This window comes from Rhinichthys klamathensis, unplaced genomic scaffold (genome assembly GCF_029890125.1).
Source record: "Rhinichthys klamathensis goyatoka isolate OS25496 unplaced genomic scaffold, OSU_Roscu_1.1 h1tg000123l_1, whole genome shotgun sequence".
Lineage (NCBI taxonomy): Eukaryota > Metazoa > Chordata > Actinopteri > Cypriniformes > Leuciscidae > Rhinichthys > Rhinichthys klamathensis.
In genome coordinates, this window is record NW_026606660.1 from 7,389,172 (window position 1) to 7,405,446 (window position 16,275).

The following is a 16,275-nucleotide window of genomic DNA, read 5'->3' on the forward strand; positions in this document are numbered from 1 at the left end:
TAAAACAAGACACTGCCCCTGTACCTCTGTTCCCTTTGCATGACAAACAAAACTCCTTGTCGACATGTAGTGCGGTGTCTGCTAAGTGGGTTGTTAGTAGTATTTTTTCTGCTTTTGCCTGAAATCTAGTTGGTCGGTGTTACCTTGGACTCCCCCCAGCTTGTCCTATTCATGTGTGGAATCTCATTGTTGGTGTGGACATCATTCAAGCCGGTGTTCCAAAGCAACTGGAGGTTCCCACTTCATTAGAGCTGTGATTCGAACGTCTGGAGAGAGCGCAAGCACTACGTCTGGCTCTGACAGCTATCGCCGAGAAGATTTGGTGGAAAGGGCCGAAGACGGAACTAAATTTCAGGGGAGAAGAAGCCAGAAAGAATCTGCTTCAAGGATGACACCTGTTACTCTGGCGCTCACATGGTCTTTGCTCTCAATATGGACAGTAACTTCTGCTGTGCAGTTTGAAGAAAAAGGTAAGTCTAGTCAAACACCTACATAGAGAAATATTCAAATGCATAGTTTTATTATTACATGCATATTAAACCAGTTTGGATTTGGGATATACATGTTGGCAAATTTTAGTAAAAGAAACCTTAAAAGAGCTAAAAATGCACTATTTTATATATATTTATATTTTTAAATGTTATTTCAAAGTGTTTCTATATATATACACTTTGAAATAACATTTTACATTTATATATCAGAAAATAATATTTGGATAGTAATATTAGTTTTGTTTTAGTATTTTTTTCTTTTGCAGCACTTAAGCATGTACCATTGCCATTATTATGCATTATACATATTATAAAATCTACTAATATTTAAACATTCCTTTCTATTTTGTCCTAGAACTCAACGAGACCGTCATTTGCAACAATGATCAGATGCAAGTTATCATCCCTAGTGTGTTTTTTCTCAACAAAGAGCCGCCCGTTTACGTACGTTCATGCCACATGCCATTTATTTCACAAATAATTCAATCAATCGCAATAAGTCATGCTTGAACTTGAATTAAACTTTCCACTGTCATTTCGGCTCAGGTTTGGGATTTGCAACTGAATGATCCTGACTGTCGAGGTGTTGAGGTTGGGAACGACTATGTCTTCAGCATCAAGGCGAACCTCACAGACTGTGGCACTATTATGGTAATCCTCATTAGTGTTGTCAAGGCATTGTGTATAATCATAAAACAGCTTCAGACAATCCCGAGGACTGGGGAACGTCCTCAGCCAATTACAAATTTATGTCAGAACATTAAAGCCTCTTAAAAAGGTTGTAAACACTTGTTGCTTTAAGACAAACTACAAATTGGGCCTCTGTTGGGCTGTTAAATCTAAAAATACAAACAGTAAATTTCCTTATTTTACAATCCCTTCATAGGCTGAAAGGTGTGCTTTATTCATAGAATAGACCTTCTAAAAAAATTCTAATAATCAAATGTTATACGTCTCAAGCGTGTTCATAATTATGTGCATTGTAATAAGTGACAACCATGAGGGTTTGATTTCCTTTTTTAGGAATAATTTAATTTATTTCAATAAATTTTTTTTTTTCAATATGCAAATGCAAAGTGTTGTTCGTTTCCCTCCAATTTGGCTGGCTAGTCCTTTCAGAGAGCTCGGAGGGGAGGGCAAACAGCCATGCGGCTCTAAATTATCCTGATTTATATGGAAATGATTACTGTGTTTTCAGCCGTGGTGAATAAGCCGGCCATAATTCAGTGTCGTACTTTATAGTCGTCCTTTTATTCTGCCCTATACAGCCAGCCTCAAACAGCGCTACAACAACCCCAGAGGACAAGCTTCGCTCTGGCAAGGCATAAATCTGTACTTGAGACCACGAGTATCGTTGAGAACCTCTCTCAGAATTCACCAGTCTTTTTCTTGTAAAGCCAGTAAAAGGTTAACGCGGCTTTGAGAGGGGACAAATTCCCTCCTTCTCCCCCTTTAGTAGTTTTACAGGCTTTTTTCAAACTTGCTGCTCAAAGAAGGGCGTTTTTGGATTAGAAAAATAAAATCATTGGTTATTGAAATCAGCTGCTTTTGAGAATTTGATCTGGGGGCAGTTTTCTGCTCCGAGTGCATGCATGATTGATTTAAACTAAAAGATGTGAAGAAAATAACACAAGCATTTGATGATAGATGGTGTCATGACGATGATTGTTTTACTGAATCAGGAGGTGTGTTTGTAATGGTCAGGGAAATAAAAGGGCAATAAACTTTGTTTTACCGGATGTGGTAGGGGGCAGTTTGGCCCCTTCAATAGCACGTTGTTTCCTTGTGTCGCCATTTAACTTCTCACATTTTATTGGCTTGTGAATGTCACTCAGACGTTATTAAACTCAAGAGTTGTTTTGCAATTGTTTCAAAAGAATGCCAACGTAAACTACAACGTTCCCTCTATTCAAATGAAGGAACATTCATTTGAATATTAGTTAGCCTAGTCTGTCATTTTACAGCCGTATGAAGATTAGTTTGACGTCTAATGGTTATTTAGGCCATATGTAGTTTGAATACTTTGAATAAACTTGAAGTTCGAAGCTTATTTCGACTCTGAAAAGTTAATATATTACTTGTTATGGTTGGTTGGTTGGATGGATGGATGGATGGATGGATGGATGGATGGATGGATGGATGGATGGATGGTTGGTTGGTTGGTTGGTTGGTTGGTTGGATGGATGGATGGATGGATGGATGGATGGATGGATGGATGGATGGATGGATGGATGGATGGATGGATGGATGGATGGATGGATGGATGGATGGTTGGTTGGTTGGTTGGTTGGTTGGTTGGTTGGTTGGTTGGTTGGTTGGTTGGTTGGTTGGTTGGTTGGTTGGTTGGTTGGTTGGATATAGATAGATAGATAGATAGATAGATAGATAGATAGATAGATAGATAGATAGATAGATAGATAGATAGATAGATAGATAGATAGATAGATAGATAGATAGATAGATAGATAGATAGGACAGACAGGTGGACGGACGGACAGATGTTCATATTTACTCCATCATTAAAAGTATTTTTTTTCCCAGGCATCGGATGATACTCACATCATGTTCACCAACACGATCCGTAACAACGAAACGGATGTCATCACCAGAAGCTACATCAACATCACATTTGGGTGCCGATACCCCATAAACTACATGGTCCAGCAGCAAAACGGGGAAAATCTGATCAGAGTGGATGTCAGGTGAGCTTCTCCAAGTCATGACATCACCAGTTAATTAAGTCTGCAACTTTAATTTCGTAGCTCGGTCTGTCTGAGACTCCAGCACTCTATAAGTAGTAATGGCTTTAATTATCACTGTTTTTCCAAGCTTAAAAAAGGCTGAGCCCCTCACTAATTGTTTGTTTGTATGTAAACACAATAAAGGAAGCTAATGGTAACAAAAGACTGCCCTGGGGTCCAACTCAAGAGTTTCCTTCAATATTCATTAAGCGAACCTTTCAGCCTGTTCAATGAGCCTTTTAACATTCTCTGCCCCGCAGGACAATCACTCTAAACACTGAGGATGGAAATTTCTCGGTCTCTATGCTGCTCTATAAAGATGAAGAGTTTCAGGATAAATGGACCACTGTTCCTTCCCTCACACTTGAGGACAACATCTATGTCAAAGTTTACATGGTGTGTGTCGAGAAGAATAGGTGACATTACAAACTACAAGCTACCGAGGGCTTTCATGATAGACGCCGTGCGTTTTCTTTATGCTGCAGTTGAGAACTATAGTTCTTTGTTTTCAGATGAACAGAGCTTTGCTTTCATTAGTTATTTTGTTTGCAATAGTTATTTTGTTTGGGTTAAAATACCTGTCTGTCTGTCTATCTATCTGTCTGTCTGCCTGCCTGTCTGTCTTTCCATTTATCTATCTATCTATCTATCTATCTATCTATCTATCTATCTATCTATCTATCTATCTATCTATCTATCTATCTGTCTGTCTATTGTTATCCATCCATCCATCCATCCATCCATCCATCCATCCATCCATCCATCCATCCATCCATCCATCCATCCATCCATCCATCCATCCATCCATCCATCCATCCATCCATCCATCCATCCATCCATCCATCCATCCATCCATCCATCCATCCATCCATCCATCCATCCATCCATCCATCCATCCATCCATCCATCCATCCATCCATCCATCCATCCATCCATCCATCCATCCATCCATCCATCCATCCATCCATCCACACACACACACACACACACACACACACACACACACACACACACACACACACACACACACACACACACACACACACACACTTTTCAGAGTCTAAATAATCTTCAAACTTCAGGTTCTATCTATCATTCTACCTATTATCAAATGTATAAAGAAAAGATGTAATGTGGAAAAACACGCAAACTACTTTGAATCACAAATTAAACATGCCAACCAAAATTCCCTCATTAAAAAATGTACCATTAATGTACCGTCTTTGTTCTTGTAAGACGCGGGCACATATTCTGTATATCTGATTACAAGCAGACAATGGAGTTAAATGTGCTAATGAAGCTTTCTGGACTTTTTTCTTGCAGGTTCCAGCAAATCTGTTTCTGAGAGTGGAGAGATGTTGGGCCACACCAACCAAAGACCCTTACAGCAACATTCAATACACCTTTATCAGGGACAGGTCTGTGACATAATCAGTTCAATCAACATTTTCTAATGCAGCCATTCATTTTTAATATATTTTTTTTTTAACCAGGCATTTAACTTAAGTGATTTAAAAACAAATTGTGTTTATTAACTCCCTTCTATTGTCTGTTGTGTAAAATGCCCTCCTTCACAGCTTCATTACTCCTTTGCTCGTGTCGTAAGTGCTTCATTCAGTCATATAACCAGTGGTGTGAAAGGGTGTTGTTGAGACACGCGGCACGCCGTTGAAACCGTTGCTAAAGGAGTGGATGACTAAACAAAGTATGTGACTTCAGTCATGTGACGACAGTCTGTGGCCGTGTGCATTTCAGTTTAACAGCTGTGCTTATCCTTGACTACCCAGAGAGATTGTCCACCAGGGAAAAGCTATGAAGCATGTCATTTCTAGGAACAATAGAGAAAACAGGTCCAATTTAAATATCATTCCTTGAGTACAAATATCATACTGCCAACATTTCTCTCCACATCAGCTGTCCAGTGTTATGGAATGACCAGACATTAGCCGTGATGAAGAACGGTCGAGGACCGGAAGCTCTGTTCAGGATACAAATGTTCAAGTTTGTTGGCAGCTCCTACACAGATGTTTTCCTGCACTGCAATGTCCAGATCTGTCATAACACAGAAGGAGTGTGCCAGCCTGTGAGTCCTCACTGACACCTATTTACCATTCAGTGCGATTCAGTCTCCTTACCAAGGCAGCACTCATCTGATTAAAAGTACAGTAAAAACTGTAATATTTTGAAATATTATGTTACAATTTAAAATCACCATTTTCTACTGCAATATTTTTTTGATGCAAAGCTGAATTTCCAGCATCATTACTCCAGTCTTCAGTGTCACATGATCCTTCAGAAATCATTCTATTATGCTGATTTGCTGCACAAGAAACATGTCGTCGTATTATTATTATTATCATCAATTTTGTTAACAGTTGTTATGCTTAATATTTTTGTGGAAACGGACACATTTTTTTTGTAACAATGTAAAGATATTTACTGTCCCTTTTGATTAATTATTCAGTGGCATTATGATTATAGTACTTTAATGGTGGTTTTGTGCATTTTATAAAGTATAAGTAGTCCATATGATTTGTGTACATATATACCAAGTCTTCTAAAGTCTGAAATCCTGCACTTGATATCCTTTTTGGTCCTTGTCAATTTGAACCGCCAACCTAAACATCTTTTATTTTCCACTGAAATAAGAAAAAAAAAATATGCACATGGGTGAAAAAATAATAATAGTTTTCTTGTTTTGGTAAAAATGTATCTTACATTACTTAGTAACTTTAAACCCTTGGATTACAGAACTGCTCTGCTGAAGATGTATCAGTACGGACACGCAGGGATGTTGCATCGTCTCACACGGTCTCGTACGGACCAATCAGGAGGCTCAAAGCTAACATGGACAATACTAGTCTGAGTAAGTCTAATAAACCACCATACTTATTGATGTGCTAAGACCTATTTTTAATGCCTATTTGAACATATCCTCTTCCAGGTTCAGGTATGCCCTCTGTCGAAACCTTTGTTTTGGCCGGTCTGCTGTTCGTCCTGATTGTCATCACAGGAGTTTTTGGGAAACTCTGGCTGCAGAGCAGAAACTCGTATCCGACCCGAGAGGCCCAACTCACCCTCTCCAACATCCACCATATCTCAGAGGTGGCCAGCTAACCTAGGATCTCATATCCGCACAGTGCTGGATGAAATGTGTTACATTTCAAAGTGTTGTCTGCTAACATGTAGTGCATTTTATCGTAGTTGTTCTTTTTGTCTTTTATTGTGAAATAAATGAACAAATAAATATAATGCTTTTTGAATTTCTAACAGCTTACTTACTACAAATGATGTACTGTATTGAGGCACTTTATGGTTTTGAAACATCAGTGAATGAGAACAAAGAATGATTCAAAGATGCTGAGCAAAAATGATGAAGAAAATTTAGTGAAAAGAAATTCTCTAGATCTTAGGCTGCGTCCGAAATAACATACTCTCTTGAGCAGGTACTTATTTTTTAATAAAATAAGACAGCTAAAAAAGGATGTTCTATATAGTATGAGTGTGTGTAGTATGAATATAATCTGGATGTACTATATTGGCCATGTTGTCATTATCATGTGACCTGTGTCAGTTACTTCATTTCACTGTCATTCACAAATCCTCTCCCGTGGCCTCATGGGATGGTAAAGTGTCCATGGTTTGCACACTTCAGAATCTCAGCAGAAGTAATAGGTCATTCGGGTACTTTTTGCCAACTCTTTTATGAGTACTTTGAATTCGGACGTGCTTCTTTTGTCACATACTGTTTTTTTTTAATTATCTATATAGTATAGGAAAGTATGCTATTTCGGGTGCATATTTAGTTATCTAATGCAATGACATTTGTTTCATTTTAAGTGTGATTTAAGTGAAATACTTTTTTGAGGATGACTACAACATTAAGTATTTTTTTACTATAGTTCTTGTTTAGAAACCAAAAGTTTAAGCTGAAATTTGTTTAGGTTTTAAACATGCATGACTTTGCATTAATATTGGTAATGAATTAGTTCATTAGTTAGATCAATCTAATGGTTTTAACAAAGCAAACAATTGTATGTTACAAAGAAAATAATATCCTAAACACATTTAAAAACTGCCATGGCCTTATTTGCATGTATGAATGACCAGGGCAGTTTTTAAAATGTCTCCCCAACATTTAACAATGATAACACTCAGTTAAGAGCATAAGTGAAAAGATACAGTGGGAAAGGTGTTCATTTCAAAAAATTTAATCAGCCAAATCACATTTTGTCTTAAATCTACTGATGTCAACAGGTGTCTGTGGGGGCTAGGGTAAAGTACACATAAATAATTATTTCAAATAAGTATGAAAAACATGTTTATGATAACAGCTTCAGACGTGAAGGGACTGAATAAAACAATAAAAGCAATATAGGACATTGGTACAGTTAATGGTATAATATGGGACTGGGGTTGGGTGCTTTGATATAGGCCTATGATGATGCCATTTAAATGGTAGCCTACTCCAATATACTGAAAACTATGGTAGTATCTTAACAGGAGTGCGTTTCCCTAAGCCAACTATGGTTGAAGTTCCGTTGTTAGACTTCAATGGAAATTGCGATAGTTGGCCAACGACGATATGCTTGGAAAACTAACATACACCAGCATAGGGTCATCTTGATTTTGCCAAGTGCAACATGTTCCTGGGACTGGTCAACATATTTTGTTGATTCTGGAACAACATTCCTGTCCAAAAATGTATTCCTCCTAGTCCTAACCCTATCCATACCCCTAATCCTACCCATAACTTAAAATCAGATGGAAATTATAAGTGAAAAACACTGATGTAGGAGCATAACCCTGATTGTAAGCCTAAACTTGACAAACAGTAAACTTGTCCCTCGAATCTGATTGGTTGATTGGAATGTTGTTCCAGGATCAACAAAGATGTTGATACAGGAACATGTTGCACTTGGTGAAATCACGTTCACCCCAGCGTGGCATTATCATGGTTGTTAGTGTCTGTTTAGTCTCCGCCCATCTAGGGCCTCACTTCACTTTAGTATATCAGTACAGGGAGACACAGATTTCAACAGAAAAACATACAGACTGCAGTGAAAACATCGTCTCTGTCATTATACTCGATGAAATATTAATAATAATTAATTAAACACGTCACTGTCCACTGTCAAACTACTGAAGACTCGCCACAGATTGACGGTAAGACACTTTCATGTCTGTTTACTTTGACTAGTTTCCTCACCGGCTCCGGTCGTTGTTAAAATAGCTACACTTAAACATGTATATTTCCCTCGGTTTAACATGATATATCTTTGTTTGTCTACGACGTTTATTAATTACGTAACGTCATGTTTGTCGTTTATTATATTATCCTGCAGTTCGCGGCTAGCCAGCTAATGCTAAAGGCTTTGTGTTTGTCAGTTTAACAAATTAAAACATTGACCTGTCATGATACTATAAACATAAAGATGTATGAGGATGGTTCATTTGCGTGTAATCGTTGATTATTGATCTATAGTTGATCATGGTAATGTCAGGTTCATGTTGTCAGGCGTTATACTCCAGTTTAGGAACAACAACAACAACAAAAGCTGCATCAGGTTTCATCAGGAGTTTGACTGGGTTGAGTTAAAGGCATCTGTAAAACATGTTTGGTATCATGTCATATTTGGGAAACATTTCGTGTTTTCATATTTAGGATCATGTCTGTATAGGATAACTGGAGTCATGTCATATTAATTTGTGGTTACCATGGTTTAACTAGATGTTCATTTTTGTTTTATTTGTAGAAAATCCATGGTTAATTTTCCTTAGGGTAGGAGGATTAAGAGCCACAGGTTCTAGACCCTTTATGGTTTAGGAGAGGATTAACTCTGCTGTCAGCTATCACTTGTGGCAAATGAGTGGTTTTAATAAAAATAATGAGATTTAACTATTCAATGATCTGTTTTTCCATGTAATTTACAGTATAGCTCAAAACATAGCCTACACCTCAAGCAGAGGCAGGGTAGAATGAAATTAATAATATAATTCTAAATATTTTAGTAATTATTAAAATATTTAGAATTTTTAAAAACATGTCTCCTTTCTCCAATTTGGTTGTGAAAAGGTTCTCTATCATTATCTTGTTTCGTGGAATGCACCCCATCCGAATTTTTTAAGAGCATGTATTATTATTATTATTATGTAACTATATTGTTACATAATAATAGTATATATTTTATATATAGTTATATATAAATATTTCTGTCATATTTTATTTTAATGCAGTAAGGTGATTAATTTAAGCATCAGTCTTTTTTGTTGGAAGACATTAATGTTTCTGTGTGTAGCTCATCATGAATTGTCACATTACTTGAATGTCATTCGAAAATGTATTATATTTCTATGTGCACTTTACTTGACAATTACTTTTTTTGTTTATTATTAGCTACATGCTTAAAAAACCTATTACAATTACAATTGGATTGAATTTATTTAGGGCTAGTGAATTAATGGAATAGATACTATCATCTGCTTTCTGTTACAGCACAAAATAAAATGCAACCAAACAAGCCTTTTTCTAATATGCATCAATATCTGTGGACTATCAGATTGAACTGTGATAGTTTTTTTTTTTTTTTACATATGTCTACTAATAAACAAAAATGGCTAATAATTGTGAGTTGTGCAAGTTTCAACAGACCATTAAGTTATTGCATAAAAAATGTAGCCTACATCTGTACGTGTAGCTTTGAGCCCCACTAAGACTGAAATCCTCAAGTCATGTCATGTTTGGGATAATTTTGACATTCTGAAAGCTTGTTGTCTGTTGTAAGTACCACTGCTTGTGCAAGTTGCAACTATGCTATATTCCACATGAGCACTAGATACCAAACACCTAAGCGTCAAAAAACATCCTCAGAAGTGTTTTCCTGTTTCAAAAGAAGCCATCACAAGACATGTGGCAGGCTGACACGCCGGCATTGTACACAAACATTTCGCAATGCCTATGCCCAGCTGGAATTACGAGGACTATGTGGAAAGTCAGCTCGTTAATTCAAAGCTTACACCACATTATGACCAGTAACCCCCCCCCTGACTCAGACAGTTTTCATGTAGGTCATGCCGGCTAAGTCTAACTGCAAATGTCCAGTCAAGCCCTGTCATGTTGGAAAGAGAGAAGCTTCTTAAATGACATTGCAAGATCTTTATAGAAAGTGTTTCTTTTGAGTTGAGGCCATGTCTGATTCCTGTAACATACCGTTCAGAAACAAGGGGTCGTGTTCCATCTCAGTCCTCGAAGAACCGGCCTGACTATGCAACATTAGGAGAGTTGTGAAATGGCAATGCAATGGTTTAGTAATTTGGTAAACACACTGCGAGAGGTCAACTGATTCTGATTTACACTTATCCCTTTTAGGAGAAGGTGAAACTTTCCACATGAATGGCATGCATAGATGTTAAGCCATGTGATGTTGTATACAAAGACACCCCACATGGGTATCCAAAATAAGATCAGGTCTAACGGTCTGTTTTCTTTTCTTCCACAGTGTTTGCCGTAGCCTCTCTGTGTCAAGAGACTCACTAATATTTTCAATGGAGGAGCTTCATATCCATTGCCTGAAATGTGTCAACCGCCGATGTATGATAAGACCGGAGGCCAGCATTTCCTGTGACCTTATGGGTTGCCCTCTTGTGTGTGGGGCGGTATTCCACTCATGCAAACTGAATGAACACCGCTTACTGTGTCCGTACGAAAGAGTCCCGTGTTTGAACCGTGGATTCGGATGTCCGTTTACCCTTGCCAGGGCCAAAATGGCACAGCACCTTGAAACATGCCCAGCCAGTGTTGTGTGTTGCACAATGGAATGGAATCGATGGCCAGTGAGTTACACAGATCGCAAGTCCTACGAGAACTTGAGTAAGGAGGTTTTTGACGTGGAGCAGCTGGACATGGCTCTGGCCCTCCAGGATCAGCGAATGTTGCTGGAGTCACTTAAAATGGTGACCACTGTGACAAAAGCTCTAAAAGAGCAAAATCAGGACAATTCCAGTCCCCAGGAATTGGACCCGGAAAATGAGTTGATTGAAATGGAGGAGGAACCATATGGTGAACCTTACACACCTTCAGTGGAAAACAGTAGAAGCTTTGCTGCCACTTTGGACATTCTCCGTAGTGCAAAGAATATTGACTCAATTGTGAACAATCCCAATGGTGAACAGAACGGAGCTTGCAACGGTGTCAGAAATGGCGATGGAGCCATTAGGAACGACGCAACGAAAGAAAGTGACACTGATTCAGATTCAGATCTGGGAGCGGTAGGTGGAGCTGACTGTCCTTTTCCAGTAGACCCTGAAGACGAAGGAGATGATTGGTTGGAGACCAGTGGATGCGGTGAATCTTCCGAAGAAGAAGGTGAAGTGAATGGTGGAATAGAACTCAATGGACTTAGTAATGAAGGGGATGGTGATAACCAGGTCAGACTTGAAAGAGTCAATGGTTCTTCAAACATTAGGCAGGTTTTACCTGATCATTCCATACCTGTTTTAGCACAAGATCCAGAAATGGCCCACTTGCCCCAACTACCTCTTCCTATGCCCATCCCTCTACCTAACCTGATGCGCAACAATGTTCTGCACCATTTGCCTTTCAGAATTGAGGACCGATGGCTGGAGCGCAAGTTGGACAATCTCCAGGTTCTTAGGGGCATGAACTTGTTTACAATCAACGGTCGAAGGACTCTGTTATCCGACCACTATTTATTCAAAGCCAAGATGGAGGACAAGGCGGTGGATACGTCAGACCTTGAGGTGGCGGATGATCCAATGGGTCTCCACGGCGTTGACCTCATCACTGCTGCCTTGCTCTTTTGTTTGGGGGACTCGCCCGGAGGTAGGAGCATCTCGGACAGCCGCTTTGTAGACGGGTATCGCATTGACTTTGGCACACAGACCTTCTCCTTCCCTTCTGCAATACTGGCTACCAGCACCATGGTAGGTGACATCGCCTCAGCATCTGCCTGTGACCACGCCAGTCCACAACTCTCCAACCCCAGTCCATTCCACACCCTCAGATTAGACCTTGTTCTGGAATGTGTTGCTCGCTATCAGACCAAACAGCGCTCAATGTTCACCTTTGTATGCGGACAGTTGTTTCGCAGGGATGAGTTTTCTTCCCATTTTAAGAACGTCCATGGGGACATCCATGCTGGACTTAATGGTTGGATGGAGCAAAGGTGCCCGTTGGCGTACTATGGATGCACCTACTCGCAAAGAAGGTTCTGCCCTTCGGTACAAGGTTTCAGAATAATCCATGACCGACACCTGGGCTCATTTGGAGTGCTACCTGGGCTAACAGCTTGTCCCAATGAGCCTCTATCCAGAACTGACACCTGCCAGTTTAGGTCCCACTGTGACCACCTTAGTGACCTGCCCTTTGAGCTACTGCAGCACATTGCGAGCTTCCTGGACGGCTTTAGCCTGTGCCAACTCTCCAGAGTGTCTTGCACTATGAGGGACGTGTGTGCCAGTCTTCTTCAATCCCGTGGCATGGTGGTCCTGCTCTGGGATAAGACAAAACGAGCTGATGGAACCTCATCCTGGCAGATTACAGACAAGGTAATCAAAGAGTAGGGATGGGAATTGATAAGATTTTATCAATATCAATGCCACTAACGATTCTGCACATCGATCCGATTCTTTAACGATTCTCTTATCGATTCCTGATAGCACTGTGTGGAAAAAAGTAGTCATATGCTTTTTCGGGCAAAAAAAAACAAGTGGTTTTATTTGTTTTAAAGCTTACACTTGAGTAAGCAAACTGTACAAAAAAAGTTTTTTATGTAATAAATGGAACCTTATTGTAAAGTGTTACCGATTAGTTATACACCGATTAAACGTCCCGTGAGTTCAGTGTTAGAAAGATCAGTTGTTTTAACCATTCATTAAAACGAATCAGTTCAACTGAGTCATTAGTTCGCGAATTGGACGTGTCATTATCGGACGTGTGCGCGTTGTGTGATTATCCCGGCGGTTGGGACATCCCACAAGATGTGTGTGTCATAACAGAAAACATTTCATCACTGGATAGTTTTTTTCGTTTATTTAAAGTGTGGATTATGTCAGCTGAATGTGCAGAACGCTTTTCAGAGAATATAAGGCAACGTATTTTAGTACAATTCACACACAGCGGTAATTCAGGAAAAACAAATCTCCGAATGCTCCACATGAAACTTTAGTCTCCCGACCTTACCATCGTGTCGTTTATTTTGATTAATATGTACGAGGGAGAGAGAGCAAGACAGCGCTTAGTTTTGAGACGATGAAGCCTTGCTCCGAAGAGAGAGAGTGCGCGCGCGACCGGGGCTCTCTCTCTCTCTCTCTCTCTCTCTCTCTCTGCTCGTTCAGTTAAACATGCGCCCTGTCACAAGCGCAGCAGTTCATCTACATTACTTACCGATCAAATAAGACTTTGGCGGTACAAAAATTCGCTTTGGATGCCGTGCTATGGTGCTTGATAAAGGACAAAAGGGACAGTTGTGAGTTCACGGTCTGTAGCCTACATACTATGGCTGACTCAGAGCAGGAGCATCGATAAGAGGACTCGTTAACGTCGAGGGCATACAATATCGATGGATCGTAAAACTTAGAACCGGTTCTCGAGTGTAACCGGTTTTCAATTCCCATCCCTATCAAAGAGTATTCGTCTTTTCATTGTCTTAAAACACCAAGCATAAAAAGCTTTTCTCTCTGTCTTTTTTTTTTACAATCTAAGTTGTTGATGTTTTTTTGGTTTTAGGTGTGGCGGTTTAGTACAGCGTTTGACACTGTGAACGAGTGGAAGTTTGCTAACATTTCCAGCATGGCCGACCACCTCAAGACGTGCAAGTTTAACATGATAACAAGGAGGGAAGAAGCAATCCCACTCCCATGCATGAGTTTCACAAGAGAACTTACGAAAGAGGGACGCTCACTACGTTCAGTGCTTAAACCAGTGATATAGACTGTAGTCAAATGCAGAAGATTTCATTTTATAATACGACATGCCTTATGTGTTTTGGTGAACAGCAACATAATCGTTAAAACGAGCCTCAACTTAATAAACCACTTTTCAAAGTGATGAAACAATATCTACCTGTTGTATTGATAATGGTTGTGCTGTCTTGTGTTTTTGATACATTATATTCAGTCTTTTTTTTTACAAATTCATTGCTTTTGTTGAGATATGTAGCTTCAAACCAGAAACACTGAATTGTTAAATGGTGATGACCAAATGGAAAACCATTGTCTGCATTTTTGTAAATCAAGAATACAGGATGCAAGTGTTTCTATAATGTAGATCAGTGATTCTCAACTGGTTTTATTTTGGACCCAAATTTACATTGTACGTGAAATGGTGACTGCACACAATATCGGGTATATAACCCATATTTACTGTTGCCTTGTTCATGTTTTCTTTTACCTTGCATAGTTTTTATCCTTGAGGATTAATATCAAGCAAACAGTCTTTTTTGGCATTTAATTTGACCGATGAATTTGATCCAAAATACAGTTTGATTGGATATAAAGCATAAAATATGGGAACCATTCCACCTTTTATAAGTCTATTTTTCCCCCTGCTGTCGCAAAACAGATCTGCAAACCACCAGTTGAGAACCACTGATGTAGATTTTAATCTCCTGATTTCTCTCTCGTAGATTTAAAAGTCTATAAAGACAGTCTTAGACATTTTTCCTTTTTATCAGTCTATCAGAACTAACACATAACAGTCATTTCTCTAAGAAGCATTTATGGAGTTTTTAGCTGTGTAGTATATAGTACTTGACACTTGACACTTCCAGTGGTCATCCTTTGTCTTTTAAAGCGTAAACAGAAACACATGTATATGTGCTTGATCTATGTTGATGGCATGTGCTGATTGACAAATTACATTTTACAATCTTCCTGATTGTGAGTCGCTGCACAAAACCTGCAGGACAGGTACAAGACTGCAGTTGTAGCCTGTCATGATTCTTTGGTTGCACACGGTGCATGTGCAGATGTACTTTTTTGTCTCAGGGGTTTAACATGAAGCACATGCCATTATAGACAGTTTATCTGTGAGAAACTTGATTTGAGCTTGTGATTCTTCCACTTTTATTTGTTAAAGTCAAGACAGAGTTTACTGGTCAGTTTTACTGTGTCTTTTCAGGTGTGCAGTTACAATGTTTCAGTTCATTAACCTTTTTTTTTTTAGGTTAATCTGAGATTTTTTTAAGGAATTTGTTGTGTGATGTGCTTTACTCCATGTGCTTTCTACAGATATTGAGTATGAGTTTCCTTATATTTGTGTTGAGTGATGAAAATAGAGCATCATTCTGAAACATTGGAGTTTCTGAATAATCTACTTCTAGCATCTTGGAAAACTGAAGAGTCATAAAATGCTTATTTTTAAAGACTTTATCAAAGTTGACATCAGTTGATGTGCACCATGTTGTTTTTTTCTGGAATTATTTTTTTCCCAAAGGAACAAAATGCAGTGTGGAAGCCATTTTTTGGTTTTGAAGAATTGTTTGAATTAATTTACATATATTCACTCTAGGTTTTCCAGCCATATATCATTGAATGAGGGGACTCAGGTATTTAAAGAAGAGTTGTGGAAAAGGTTCTGTTGGTTTATTTGATTACTCTGTGGTTTCCATTGTATTTTTAATTTTGAAAGTTAGTGTACAGTCAATTCACTCTCATCTCCAAACCCTGACACTTTTGTAATTCAGTTTTCATATTTGTGGTTTCACATGAACTCATGCATGTCTCAACCCCCCTTTTTCTATTGTAAAAAATCAAAAACTTTGTCCATCTTGGTTATTTACAGTTGTTTCACATGTTTCATCGTTTGTATTTTTTAAATATTATTTAAATAAAGTTTGAAGAAATCCAAGTTGCCGGTGTGTTGTTTCATTAAGCTTCAGATATGCAGCCAACCAAGTGTCAAAGATTTCAAATAAAGTCGTTAAACAAAGCTGGCAGAAAACTCAATTTTCCCGTTTTACATCTATCATGTAATGGATGGATAATCCTTTGCTTCACTACTTGGCAGTTTTGTAAGTAACCAT

The 16,275-nt window shown here is 38.7% G+C and overlaps 2 protein-coding genes across 2 annotated transcripts; both read left to right on the top strand.

The window, feature by feature from the left end:
• Positions 1 to 67: 67 nt before the first annotated feature.
• On the top strand, positions 68 to 6,384 carry si:dkeyp-110a12.4 (pancreatic secretory granule membrane major glycoprotein GP2). The gene is made up of 9 exons (XM_056256033.1): positions 68 to 470; positions 847 to 935; positions 1,038 to 1,142; positions 3,033 to 3,193; positions 3,493 to 3,628; positions 4,556 to 4,650; positions 5,147 to 5,315; positions 5,984 to 6,098; positions 6,177 to 6,384. Exons 1-9 carry the CDS (start codon positions 389 to 391, stop codon positions 6,347 to 6,349), a joined length of 1,125 nt encoding a protein of 374 aa, XP_056112008.1. The 5' UTR covers positions 68 to 388; the 3' UTR covers positions 6,350 to 6,384.
• Positions 6,385 to 8,202: 1,818 nt separating this feature from the next.
• Positions 8,203 to 16,100, top strand: fbxo30a (F-box protein 30a). The gene is made up of 3 exons (XM_056256034.1): positions 8,203 to 8,398; positions 10,732 to 12,799; positions 13,980 to 16,100. The coding sequence occupies exons 2-3, from the start codon at positions 10,778 to 10,780 to the stop codon at positions 14,181 to 14,183; spliced, it is 2,226 nt and encodes a 741-aa protein (XP_056112009.1). The 5' UTR covers positions 8,203 to 8,398; positions 10,732 to 10,777; the 3' UTR covers positions 14,184 to 16,100.
• Positions 16,101 to 16,275: the final 175 nt, after the last annotated feature.